This window comes from Tympanuchus pallidicinctus, unplaced genomic scaffold (assembly GCF_026119805.1).
Source record: "Tympanuchus pallidicinctus isolate F22 unplaced genomic scaffold, pur_lepc_1.0 scaffold5, whole genome shotgun sequence".
NCBI classification, from domain to species: Eukaryota; Metazoa; Chordata; class Aves; order Galliformes; family Phasianidae; genus Tympanuchus; species Tympanuchus pallidicinctus.
The window spans coordinates 34,111,660-34,125,473 of NW_026294769.1; the positions used below are offsets into that span (position 1 = coordinate 34,111,660).

General features: G+C 40.7%; 1 protein-coding gene across 1 annotated transcript in view; it reads right to left on the reverse strand.

The window, feature by feature from the left end:
* The window catches only part of B4GALT6 (beta-1,4-galactosyltransferase 6), a 22,482-nt gene extending 17,932 nt beyond the window's left edge, over positions 1 to 4,550 (reverse strand). Inside the window, exon 1 of the mRNA XM_052703779.1 lies at positions 4,034 to 4,550. Coding sequence (XP_052559739.1) covers positions 4,034 to 4,148 — 115 coding nt within the window. The 5' untranslated portion in view covers positions 4,149 to 4,550. The remainder of the gene's footprint in view (positions 1 to 4,033) is intronic.
* Between the last annotated feature and the right edge of the window lie 9,264 nt (positions 4,551 to 13,814).

Here is a 13,814-nt window from a genome sequence, read left to right on the forward strand (position 1 = left end):
CAGTCCTAACAGGAAATGACTATGGGGAAGGTGCACTTTTGGCGTTTTCAGCCACACAGTGGAAACACTGAGAAGATGAAGTTGAATGCTTCTCAGAGCTAGATAGAAAACAATATACAAGGCAATGAACACGAGACAAAAAGATGGGAAATTCCAACAACATTACAACTTTCTCAGAATTGTCAAACACTGAGACAAGTTGTCCAAAGAGATATTTGAAACTCAACTGGACACGGCCATGAGCAATCTGATCTAGTATGATCTGCTTGCAGCAGGAGGTTGGGTCAGGTAACTTCCACACGTCTCTGCCAACCTAAATTATTCTGTGATCAAACAGCAAGTCTTCGGAAAAATTACAAATGATAAAGATGCCAGCAACACAGAAGCTGTGCCTGTATCTATGTGCTCAGCACCTGGAATCATTCACTGGCAAATATTTATCTTACTGATCACATTTTCAGTTCTTCCCTCCATTTCTGCACAAGTTGAAAAGGACTGGTATAGTCTTCTCCTATCAGGTAAATCATTTCCAAATAGTGAATAGGGGAATGAAAGATATTAAATAGATCAACTTGTATGCTGAAACCAATGAAGATGTTACAAAGTCCTGCCTAGCTAGCAAGCTGCTCCTTGGCTAGGAATGACAGAGGAGGTTAACAGTAGCTGTGTTTTTCCTCAGCAGTCTCATTCACTGCTCAGGCTTTCTCCTCACTGAGGTCAAAAACAGACTATATCTTCCACAATCCCTGCACTGCTTCATACCCAGTTCCCACAAGTGCTATAACATCGTTACACCCAAGCTGGCCAAGTCAGACTGCAGTTGACTACTGAGAGCTGTAAGATGCTGCTAGAAGTATTCTGCTGAAGTCAGAAAAAAAAAAGAAACCCTCAGTGGTGAGCAAGAGATTACAATGTTACAGTGTATGAGATTTCAGTTATGATGCTGATAGAAAAGTTGAAAAATAAAGGTCAAAAGATAAATCTCTCTGGCAACTACCAGATTGGCTTGGCAGTGAAATAAAATCAGCAGGTGTTCTTTCTTGTTCATCAGAGCCCTCTATCTTTGTCTGATTCTCCTCATCTTTGGAGACATTCCACTATGTAAACTCAAAACTCAGTTCTTCTGACTATCAAAAGCAGACAAGGAGCACTGAGGTAAGGTTGCAACCATCTCTACTCCACTCCATCTTCTCTTCTTGTAAAACAGGGAAGAGGAAGTGCACGTAAAACAGTGCACGAATTCTTCTCAGTAAGCCCTAAATTTTTATGTGGTATGGAATATTACATGTCTTAGTCTCAAAAAACACAGTAGTGACTGAAAACCTGACACAAATGCTTTTCTACTCCTCATATTCTGAAATACACAGGAAAACAAAAGCTTCTATTTCCCCAAGAACTAATATCCTGCTAGGCCCCTAAAAATAACAACAGAAATCAGTGATATACATATAATTACTGTGCAAATAAAAGTATCTAAACTTCAGCAATAAGCAAAAACATTCAAGAAAGTGGTTGAGATTTTTTCCTCTAAACAAACTATCTGGATCCCAAATTCACAAAACCTGCAGTTTCACTTAAAAAAGTATAGATGCTACCCTTTAACAGAGGGAATGCAACAGTGACCTCTCCAAAAACTTCCCCAGAGCTAAGGAATTCCTTGTGTGGACATCTTCTCCTTTTGATAAGCGAAGAACTGTGTGCAAGAAGGGAACTCCATTCCATTAGACCAGTAAAAATTAAGTCTTCATTCAGATTTTGTCATTTCAGGAAGCCACTCTACTACATAATGTACGTACTTTTCTTCTCATACAACTGGGAGATCAACTTCTCCCTCTTTTCAATTCCCACCTTCAGTAGGAAGAGAAAACACTTCTGTCTTCCCTTCTGCCATGTCTTGGATCTTGAGGGAGAAAGTGTTCTGGTGAACCAAGCATAGAATCATAGAATCACTCAGGTTGGAAAAGACCTTAAGATCATCGAGTCGAACCATGACCTAACCATGCTATCCTAACTCTAACAACCCTCTGCTAAATCTTGACCCTGAGCACCACATCCAAATGGTTTTTAAACACATCCGGGGACGGTGACTCAACCACCTCCACCAACCAATCTGTTCACTAGAACACATCTGCACATAGGAATTACGACAGATTACAACTATTTATGATAACTGCAGAGTAAAGTTCTATAGATATCTCACTTTTGCTTTGAGTTTACCAATTTTTCATTCATAGTTACATATTCATAAAATGCTGCTGGCTGAACTTCAGTAAACAATCTTTGTCATGCTTCACCTCCTCATGCACAATCAACTCTGATCTAGATACACCTATTCCATTACACACAATGGAAGGCAAAAAGCATGTAGCAATTTGAAAATAGCACGTGCATACCACATGCAATTATTACATGAATCACCTGTCTAAACTATTTCTTTCCGTCACATCTTCCTTTGCTACTATTAAGATATTCATCCAAGAATACTGCCAGGATGGCTGCAGGCTTTATTCTGAGATAGCATTATATCTTCTTCCTCTCCATTGTACACAGTAACATTTCTGGGAGCAAATCCTTGGAAAATCATCACATCTGCAATCTGGCAGATTTAGATTACCAGTTTAAAATTTTCTTTCTGTCCTTCTCTTCAACATTTTGTACTTTTACTACCCCAGTAAGACCTGCTCAGGATGGTAGCATTTTGAACTCTCGTATATAGAGCAGCACACCAGTGAGCAGTAGTTGGAAAGAGTTGCAATCTCACAAACTCATTTAACTATTGAAGATTTCCTTTATTGCAAAACAAGACTTGATAGCGCTGACTATAACAGATCTGAGATTGCAGTTTAAGTTTTTTATTTATTTATTTTTTTAAATGTTGATTAGGCCTGAACAACCTACCTCAAGAATTCTTCTGGTATACACTGTTGATTTCACTTCGCTTGACCCCTAGTCAAGGGTCCCCCCCACCAGCTCAGCTGCCCAGGGCCCCATCCAACTTTGAGCACCTCCAGGGATGGGGCACTGCATCTCATCTGGGCAGCTGTGCCGCTGCCTCAATGCCTTTGTGTGAAAAAAGTTTATCCTAACACCTAACCTAGATCTCCTCTCTTTTAGTTTAAAGCCATTCCTCCTTGTCCTACCACTATTAGATCAGAAACAAAAGTTAAGCTGAACAGCTAGAGGACAGCAGTCAGCAGGACACAATTATTGCAAAGATTTAGCCACCTAATCAGGAGTTACATTTTGCAGCAAAGACTGCGGAGAGGAGTTTTAAGCACTAAGAGAAGACAGAGAGATGACAGGGAGACAGCATTACAGATACTCGGGAAGGCCCTGACAAATCCGGAGAGGTGCAAGAGATAGCATCAACGTTCTCTGAAAAAGGGGAAGCACAGCCTAGCCAATAGACACACCACACGGCAAAATACCACAGAGCACCACACACGGTATTTCTTATCTCAGGAAACATAAGCCAGTTCTGAAGGACTCGTCCAGTGAGGAAGAGCCTGATGCCCTCCCTGGAAGAGCACAGGTGAGCTAAGAACACAGCACCCCACCAGTCCTGTGGCTTGCTTCCCTATCAGACCCAGACCTGCAACTGTGTTACGCAGCATTTCGCACATAACTCATCTCCCCACTGCAGCAGCGATTTCAAAGGTAATAGTTAACCAAGCGCAAAGCCTCTGAAGACATCCCACTGACAGAAGAAAACGACAAACGTTTTAACGGATTTACGCAGCTACTGTTGCCTTAAAAAGATGCATTCAGGCAACCCTGCGGCTCACTCCTTCCTCCTGCCATTAGCTTACAGCGCGGCGCTACGGCCAGCAGCGTTTTCACCTCACTTTCCTGGCCTGGCAAGCAGGAATAGCACTGCCCACGTCGCGACGCCAGATGAACCTTCTAGAGCGTCGGAGGGCAGCACAACAAAGATGCGGGGTTAGCAGCAGCGCGTCCGGCCCCGCACACCACCACGGGTACAGCGGGGGTCCTTGAGGCCCGCCTCCCCTCCCCCAACAACGGGCCGGCTTACCTATGCCAGGGGCCACGTAGATGAAGTAGAGGCAGGAGGAGGAGAAGGAGAAGAAGAAGATGAACGCGAGCATGGAGCGATTGGAGACGCGCAGCACCTTCCGGAACAGGGGCATCCTCCCGCCGTCTCAGAGCCGCCCGCTCCCCTCAATCCCGGCGCGCGGCGGCCGCGCTTCCCGCAGGGCGGCGGTGGGCTCCTCCCATGGAGCGGCGGCGGGACGGGGGCGAGGGCTGCGCTCCGCTCCTGCCGCTCCCACCGCCCGGCGGAGGGCTCGCGGAGCCGAGCAGGCGACGGCCTGAGCGGGAAGGGTCCCCTAGCGCTGCCGCGGGGCTCGGGGACCGCTCCCGCCGCTAGGCGCCCGCTCCCTCTTCGCAGGCGGCGGCGGCGGCGGCAGCATCCCGGCTGCCGGCGGACAGCCACCTCCGCGCCCAGCCCCTGCAGCCTCTCGGCCCCGCCCCGCCGAGCCCCGGCTACTGCGGCGGTTGGAGCGTGCGCGAGCCGCGGCAGCGGCGGACTGCAGAACTGCGGCGGCGAGCGCGCACCCAACGGAGAGACGATGCCGCCGCCTTATTGCTGCTGCTGCTACCGCGGGCCAATGGGAGGGGAGGGAGAAGTGAACCCATCCTCCCGATTGGCTGCCGCGAGGGCTGGCTCTTGTAACGCCCGGGCGGGGGCCGCGAGGGTCCCTGTGCGTGTCATGTGACGGCAGGGCGGGAAGAACCGTTGGCGCTGCACCCTTCTGTGTGGGCCTTGTGCGACCCCGTGCCGGTGCTCTACTCCTCTTCATGCATTAGTGAGCAGCCTCCGCGGGTTGCTAAGTGACGAGGGGCAGCGCCATTCCTCCCCACAACGCCGCCACTGACGGAGGCGAGTGCCAAGGTGCTGGCGGGCAGCCGGAAGAGCAGCAGAGTCGAATTGCATAAGCATCCAGATCTGCTGCTTGAAGGTGTTCGGCTCCATCAGGTGTAGGGTGAGGAGAATGGAAACGCAGAATTGCTGCCCAGTGTTGCTAGATGTTGAAATTAGGCGTTTCTCACTACAGTAGAATGCAGTACACACTAGTAATCTGTAACCACTGAGGAGTTTTGTGATTGACACTTTAGTGAACAGCAGAGATACAGGGATTTCCTAGTAATTGTTTCCATGAGAGAGAGAATTCTGCTCTGCCTGTTCTGGAACAGTTCTTGTACTAACAGTACAATCACTGAATCATTAAGGTAGGAAAAGATCACTAAGTTCCCCTAGTCCAACCATCAGCCATCCCCACCATGCCCACTAACCACGTCCCTCAGTGTCACATCCACACGGTTTGTGAACACCTCCAGGGACAGTGACTGCAACACCTCCCTGGGCAGCCCGTGCCAAGGCCTCACTGCTCTTTCTGAGGAGAAATTTCTCATAATGTCCAACTGGAATGTCCCCTAGTACAACTTTAGGCCATTCCCTCTCATCAGTCCCCTGGGAGAAGATGCTGACGCCCCAACACAACCTCCTTTCAGGGAGCTGTGGAGAGTGATAGATCTTCTCTGAGCCACCTCTTCTCCAGATGGAGCAATCCCAGCTCCCTCAGCCTCACCCTATCAAACTTGTCCTCCAGACCCCACACAGTTTCATAGTCCTTCTCTGGACACACTCCAGGGCCACAATGTCTTTCGTGTTGAGAGGGGCCCAAAAAACTGAACACAGTATTCAAGGCGTGTCCTCACCAGTGTTCAGTATAGAGAGACAACCGGCTCTGGCTATACTAGTTATGATACAAGCCATAATTTGACGAATGTTGTTGCAATGCATATCAGATAGATGGACAGATTGAGTGATTCATTTTGTCTGAAATGCCTGTAGCAGCTAGGCAACTTGATTTATGTCATTTGCTTTATTGAGCGGAGTATAAAATACAACACTGAACTAATTTATACATACACAATTTAAATTTGAAGCTTCAGATGCATATACAGAGGGCCCGTATAGACATGGACTTGGTTTCATGAAGAAAAAATGTAGAAATAATACTATATCCTTATGTCTTGTTATTATCTCACATTAAAGTAGAATTTGCAATGCTTCTCTCTTATTTCACTTTCGTTAATATTTTTGATATTGGTTTAGAATTTTTTTTCTATACAGAAGGCCATTAGAATATCAATACAATGACAACTAGAAGAATCCAGAATCTTGTCAGAGATAAGAGTGAGATTCATAGTACTTGATATCTTAAGATTAGACCAAACTTTCATGGAAAGTGGAGAAAAATATTAAGTGGTAATGTACAGATCACTGGCTGTGTATATCTAAAAGCAAGTGTCAAATCTTCAGCTCAGCAGTATTAATTTTGTTTTAATTGTATTGACTGCTGGGTGCACTTTTGCAAGATTTTAAACTCTACTGTGATGAGCACAAGAATAATACCTTAAACAAATAGAGATATATGTGAAAGAACATAAAAATGGAATTCTGGGAGATAAATGTATCGTGTTAATCTGAATCTCCTGTAGCGTCCTGCAGCATGACTCACACACAGTTGAGGTAGATGATTAGGTCCAAGCACCTGCTCTGAAAACAATTCTTAAAACACACTCCATCTTCTTTAAATATTTCTTTCTACTGTAACAAGCTCACTCTACAATAAATAGACCACTTCTTTGAATAAGTCACATTCTTGGGATGTACTTATAGTAAGAAGGAGAAATTCAATTGAGCGTATATTGCTCTTAACCATATTTCATCTTGCAATTGAATTTGCACAGAAGAGTCCTTCATTTAAATTACTCTGGAAAAGATATTTTAAAAGAAACTTTCTCATTCCTCATTGCCATTTTCAGTCTTATGATCTAAAAGTGAATTTTCAGTGGATTGGAAAATACAAAGTCAAATAAGATTTCACAAGAGTAACAACTGAAATCAAAACAAAACAAAACAATGTCTTCAAAGCCATAGTAATGAAAATCTTCTTCAACACTTCTAGTCCAAACTGTCTTAGATTTTACCCAATTCAGTAAATATTATGCAAAGTACATGAGTGAAACAAAACTAATCAATACCTGCACAGCAGAATGGTCTCACATTATCACCAAAAGTTATCAGTGTTCTGTTATCTTGGAAAGAACATCTTGTGCATCAGGTATTTCAGCTCCTTTCTTTAGAGAAGGATACAAAGTACCTACAAAAGCCAAGCACAAAACCATTGCTAACAATAAAAATTAGACCCACTTTACATGTTAAAGCTGACATCTTTCTCTGTCTTTGGATATAAGAACTATTTTACTTCTTTGCTCTAATTGATCAACTAAATGAGGCCAAACACAAGAAGGTGCATTAGGTGGGTTAGAAATTGGTGTGTGCTACTCAGGCATGGAATCTATTTCAGTGAGAACCACAAACTGTTGTGGCTTTATAATGGTGGACATAGGGTACTGTGAGACAGCAGGCGGAAAGAAATACCAGAAAACACTGAGTTCAGCAAAAGAATCTTAAACTGCTTTCCCACTGAGTATGAAACCTGCTCCTGACACAAATATCATGGATCTCAGTCAATATTTCTGCTATTTGAAGAAATAAAAGGTGGTATTGTGCTTAAATCATTTGTTAGAATTAGGAGTTACAACAATACATGTACAAATGTGCTGTCCATACAGCATGCAGTTCTACATTCTGTGGCTCTAATTTAAAATGTTTGTTTGTTTGTTCTGTTTGTTTTTCTCCTGGTCATTTACTGATATATGTTCATGTTATTTCTTACTGCCGTTCTGTGAATGAAGTATATTCCCATCTTTAACTCTTAACTAGCTATTTCCATTTTTAAATGTAATTATGTCTTCAGTTTGTCTCTCCACTCTGATAAAAATTCCTAATTTGTCTTTCAACTGCCCACTTCCTTCTCCTGTATTATTACTGAGACAGAAATACTGCATGACTATCACATCTTTTCTTGTCATTTATCTGTTTAAAACAGATTTTATCAACAACAGATACAAGTAAAGGAGTACAAAAATCTTGCAGCTTTTGCATTCTGTCTGCCTTGTGTCTGCAGGTTTAGACATTTGTACCAACATGATTGCCTCTTCCTTATACACAGCTTTTAAAATCTAATGATCGTATTTATTTGCTTTCTAATGATTGATACTTTATCTTCATTTTCAGCAAGGCCAGTCCAACTGAGTGGCGTGGGCGGTAGTTAATCACCCATCAACATCAACAACAAGTTTGCAAGATCCCTCTTCCACTCAACAGATATTCCCCAAACTTTAGCTTTGTTCCTTGCCTTTTCTGTATTTGTAAACTGCAGCAATAAAAACTGATAAACCAGTATAACGTGGTTTTATTATTAATATGACACTTAGCAGGAGAATAGTTACTTTGTTAGTATTTCTCATTGGTACCTCTGTTGTTTGTTTGCTTTTTATTTATTTAGACATAGCAACTTGATGGTTTTTTTTTAATGAAATTTTGTTCTGGAGGGCAGCAGCATTTCAAAATATCGCGGAACAGTTTCTATGTAATCCTTATTGCACAGTCAAACAATTAAAATGCCTTCAGGTAAAAGTCTCAAAGTAAGAAGCACAAGAACCTGCCTGAGAGTTTCAAGACAATTCAGTCTGTGTGAGGTTAGGGTAATTCAGATTTTCAAGGATTAATTCACACTGTTACAGGGTGACATGACGAGAAAAGTTAACATTTCTCTTTGTGGCATATAAACACATAAGGCTCATGCCAAAACACACTGAGAACTAGAGTAAAGTACTAGAGATTGGGCTCATGTGCACTAACCTCATTACATAAGTTAAAATCCCATTATTAAATCAAATGTCAATTTGCAACTATAAAGAGAATGTGTTGGAATTTTTCTGGTAATATAATGTTGGTCACGAAACTTATTTCTTACTAATTATCACCTCTGAGACCTCTATTCAAAAATTAGTTTGCATGTTGTAGTTGATGCCATTTGAGAGTATTACTCAGCAAGAGGAATTTATGCACATGCATTCTCTCACAAATGTAATAAAAAAAATGATACATCATGTGTCTTTTATTTCCTTCATTTCTGTTATCTGCACTTATGGTAGCAGATAGCAACAGAGTTCATATTTCACTCATATTTAATTTTTCTAGTTGATGTTGCTTTTTTGCTTTTAAGTAGATCCAGATGCCATTTCTTATAAAAAGCCTCCCTGACAAGCTTAGCAAAGAGTATAGAAGGCAATTCTTTCTAATGCTATTAATTTCGAGTCTACAAATCACAACCTTTTTTCTTTGTAGAGCTGTCCCATACAGCTCCTTACACAACCACACACAAAAGTGACGTGAAAGCTTAGTTTTCATGAAGGGTTTCACTCCTGGGTCTCATGTTGTTTTAACATTGCAGGTAATCCAAATTAAAGATATTTCTCTCACGAATAGTTAAGAATCAGGAGGGAAAAAAAAAAAAAAAGAAAAAAAAAAAAAAACATTTTGGAGCATGAGGTTGCTTTTGAAATGTTCATGAAAAAAAGCCATAAAGTGATATTGTTAAAATAATGTCACAGTGTCATCTCTAGTCTGTGTTCATGACAGGGGGACAATGGTCCAACAGGCCCCAATAGGGCAGAGGTGGAGTTGGGGGAGGGAAGAAGCAGAAAGGGAACAAAGAGGGGGAAAAAACAAACAAACAAACAAACAAAAAAAGTGGTAGCGATCTGAGGAGGAAAGTTAATTTACTAATTAATAGAAGAAATACAAATTAATTGGGGTTGAAGCTAATAAAGCAAATAAATGGGAGCAAGATGTTAAAATCAAAGGCCTCACTCTAATGCTGAAGGCAAGACAGCCAGGGAGCACACACTACAGAGAGAAGCAGTAAAAGAAAGAGGCAGTCTCATGACTTGCTGGAAAGACCCAAAGTGCTTTTCCCAACGTGCTCCTTACATGTACTACAGGGACCTTATCTCCCTCTACAGTATGCAGGGAGCTGGATTTGGTAGGACCATCTTGACTGATAGACAGGTAGATAGGTGCTGACCAATCAGGTGACTTCTCCCAAATGCTTCTCTCAGTGCTTAAATGTTCCATCACCCGTTGCTTTCAACATAGCTTTTAACAGCACGTTTTATCATTCAATGATCTTTGGCCCAAGTATTTACAAGGGAATTTTTGAAATGAGATCCACTATGTGACTCAGTTCTTCCTGGAATGCCATGTCACCAGAGGAATTGCTTTTTGAGACCTAATATGGTGTTTCAGGTGGTAGCGTGGGGTACAGGATATGTTTCAAGACACCCGCATAATGTTTATCATCGTGGGCTCGTGACAAGGCAATGTAATCTACTTGCCATATCTCCCCATAGTTCTACTTTTGCCATCGCCCTTCCTCCCAGAGAGGTTTTATCTTCTTGTCTTGTTCAATTATGGTGCATGTTTCACAGTCGTGGATAACCTGTGCAATAGTGTCCATAGTTAAGACTACTTCTTGATCTCGAGCCAAGTTATGTGTCACATCTCTTCCTTGATGGCCCGAGGCATCATGGGGCCCACCAAGCAAGAAATAGTTCACCCTTGTGTTGCCATTTCAAGCCTTTGAGACATCTCAATTTTGGCTGCACCTCTTGGTTATTTTGTTGTTCTTCTGTAGCCTGGCTCTTGGGCATGACAAATAATACACTATTTTTTTAATATATCCTTGCATCAATAAATAGAAAGTTGTGAAATTCTGCTGTCAATTAGAAACATCCAGTTTTATAAAGTCAAGAGACAAATACTAGACTATTATATGCTGTAGTAATACCTTTTGGGAAGAAAATAGTGTGTAGTTAGGGGGCTTTAAAGTTTTAAACTTCAAAAATGAAGTTAAAATGTTCCCATTTATGAATGTGTGAAGAATTTTCTGCCAACGACAGATAAGAAGAACAGTTCGTCAAAGCAAAAACATTGGAACACACCAGCTTTGATAAAACTTTCATTGGAAAATGTTTCTGATGTTGAGAATGTAATTTCAAAACATTTCAATTTACATTGCCCTAATTTTGCAGCAGAGTGTCTAACAGTAGATACTTGGCAAAAATTTGGCAGTTTCAGAGTTTTGGGAGCAGGCGTGATTCTGTTTGCACGGATATTTATCCCTTCCTCTACAGAACGAGAATGTTTTACAGACTCTCTTTTCTGCAGAGCTGAAGTTTGACGTCCTGTAGCTTTTGTAAATTTTATACTTTGATGACTTCTTTAATGATAATCTTATTATTCTCTGCCTTATCTTTCCAGCAACAATGTAAATGTGTTCATTCAATTTCTCCAAGCCATGTAGGAGCATTTGCTATTTTTTCAATCACTAACAAAATTCTGTATATTAAGAAGGTAAATAAAGGAAGATAAACATTCAAAAGAATTGGTTGTGATCTCTGGATATATAGCTGAGTCTTTCAACAATGTCAGAAGATAAATTTCTCAAGCTATCATATGTCCTAATAAGTAATTACTGTATCTTTACATTGCAGTTAACTTTATGACTGTACATGCCTAGCACTTGCATCTGTAACACAGATTTTGAGCCACAGAACACATGTTCCTGTGTTGTCACACTAGTTGGAGCATTTGTATAGATGGGGAAATGCCATCAAGTAACTTTTTAGACTTTCTCACATAATTGGAAGAGAGTAAGAAGTAACTAACATAGATGCTACTGACTCTGCTGATGTTTTAAGGAACCTCAGTTAACTACGCTTTGTTACTATAGGAAAATGAAATACCCAGAATCACATAATCAGTCATTGCTTTGGCATAACTAGTCTTAGCTAGTGTTGGCATTGTATATTAAAAGCGTTTATATGTAATGTAAGGATTACAATCAAGAGATTAAACAATTCAAAAACTTCAGTGCTGTGGATATAACTATTTCTTTAGGCAGCAAATACAGTGTTTTGCATGATATCATTTGAAAAGGTAGTGTGATCAAGGCTTCCTAAGAGTAGAGCGTAGGTAAAGTTACACCATTGGACTGCTTCCCTAACCTCACTTTTGAAGATTTAATTCGAGTCTTGGAAGTCAGAATATAGAGCCACATCATGTGGTTCGGCTGTTAATCACTGCAGTGCTGATTTTGTGGAAGGCTTGAGGACTTTGCTTTGTGTTCATGGCTAAAATCTTATCATTAGAGATGCAATTCCTTTGTATATATAAATAGAAACAATCTGGTCCCACTCTTTCTGCTGCAATTAGGAAAAAAGCAATCAGAATTTGTTAAACAGACTTCAGGGACAGCAGAGTCTTACGTCTTAGAAGACAGATGTTTCTATTGAGATCTCATTTAGAAATGGCAAAAGTCACAGATAAGTTTAGCAAAGTTGACAGCTGCAATTTCACTGCTTTATTCAGCTCTCAATACAAGGCTTGGTCTAGCTTCTGAGATAGTGTTTAAATAGTTTGAACCCTCCTAAGAGCTGAAATAAAGGCTATTGTCCCCTGAAAATTCCTTTGGTCTTCTGTAAAGCTAAATAATACAGTTTAGTGTTTTACTAAAATATTGTTTTGCTTCATTTCTAATTACAGTATACAAAAAGGCAGTGCTAAAAATGAATAAATGCTTTCTCACTCATTCACAACCTCATTCAAAAGTTGCTTACCAACAATTGTGTAGAGGCAGTGATGCTGACCATGACTGTTTTTGCTTGTTGTTCTAACTGCAAAATCACGATTTATTTCCTTATAACTTAAAATCCCTTAGAATCTGTGTAAAGCGACTTTCCAGGGCTGAACTTCTCCCAGATCTAAGTAAAAAGTTCCGTCCATAAAAACAAACAACAAAAAAAAACCAAACAAAAACTAGAAAACAGAACTCTCCCCAGCTTTTCACCTCTCTCTTGCTTCCCAAGACAAAGATTGCAAGACCATTTGGGCATAATTTCAATTATCTATATTCTGAAAAAGAAATAGCCTTTCACATCACCTGTTTATTCGGTAGTGAACATCTGAAAAAGCTGCAGCTGATTTCCCAGAACAAAGAAAGTTAGAAGGTTATTGTGCTGTACCTCTATGTGCCAACCTCTTGGAGTTCCAACTTCTGCTGGTGAAAACCATTTCTAACTAAAGTATCAAAGATTCTAACAGTGTTACTATTACTGCTTGAGAAAATGAGAGGTTCCGGGAGGGAAAGATACTTGATATACCTGACACAAGAAACACCAACCTAAGACTTGTAACAGTAGCTACAAATTCCAGTGAATGCTCCAAACATGCAAGGTACTGAGTATCATTTGGAAAATTAGAACCCTTCTGTCTTTATTTCTTTGTTACCTTTTCTTCTCCCTTGCATCTTGTTATGATACTTAGAACAACTTAGATTTACATTGAACTCAGCACTTTAACCATTTGCATGAGGTTTATTTCTTTTTGGGTACTCCCCATAGTTTCCAGCTGATTGCCCTTAAAAATAATCATCATCATCATCATGAAAAGGAGAAGCTACGCACAAGGCAATCAACCGACACTGTAACGGTTGCCCACCATCTATGCAGTCTAATAATTAAAATTTCAAATTATTTTCTTTTTCTTTTTGTTATGTAAGTGCTTTTCAGTGGACATGATGTGATATTTTTACTTTCACAGATAGTTTTATTTTTACTGCCTAGCTTTCTTCTGTTCTCTTTCTTCAGTTTCAGTTTCTTTTTCCTGTGTTCTCTTCAATTCATGCAGAAGTTAACAAATGAATGCATGTATTTAAGGATACAGAAGCATCTGAAAATAAATAATTCCAAAACATAAAGAAAATCAATTATTTATAATTTGAAATAGTTGTGGTTCAGCAGAAAACAGTTTCTAG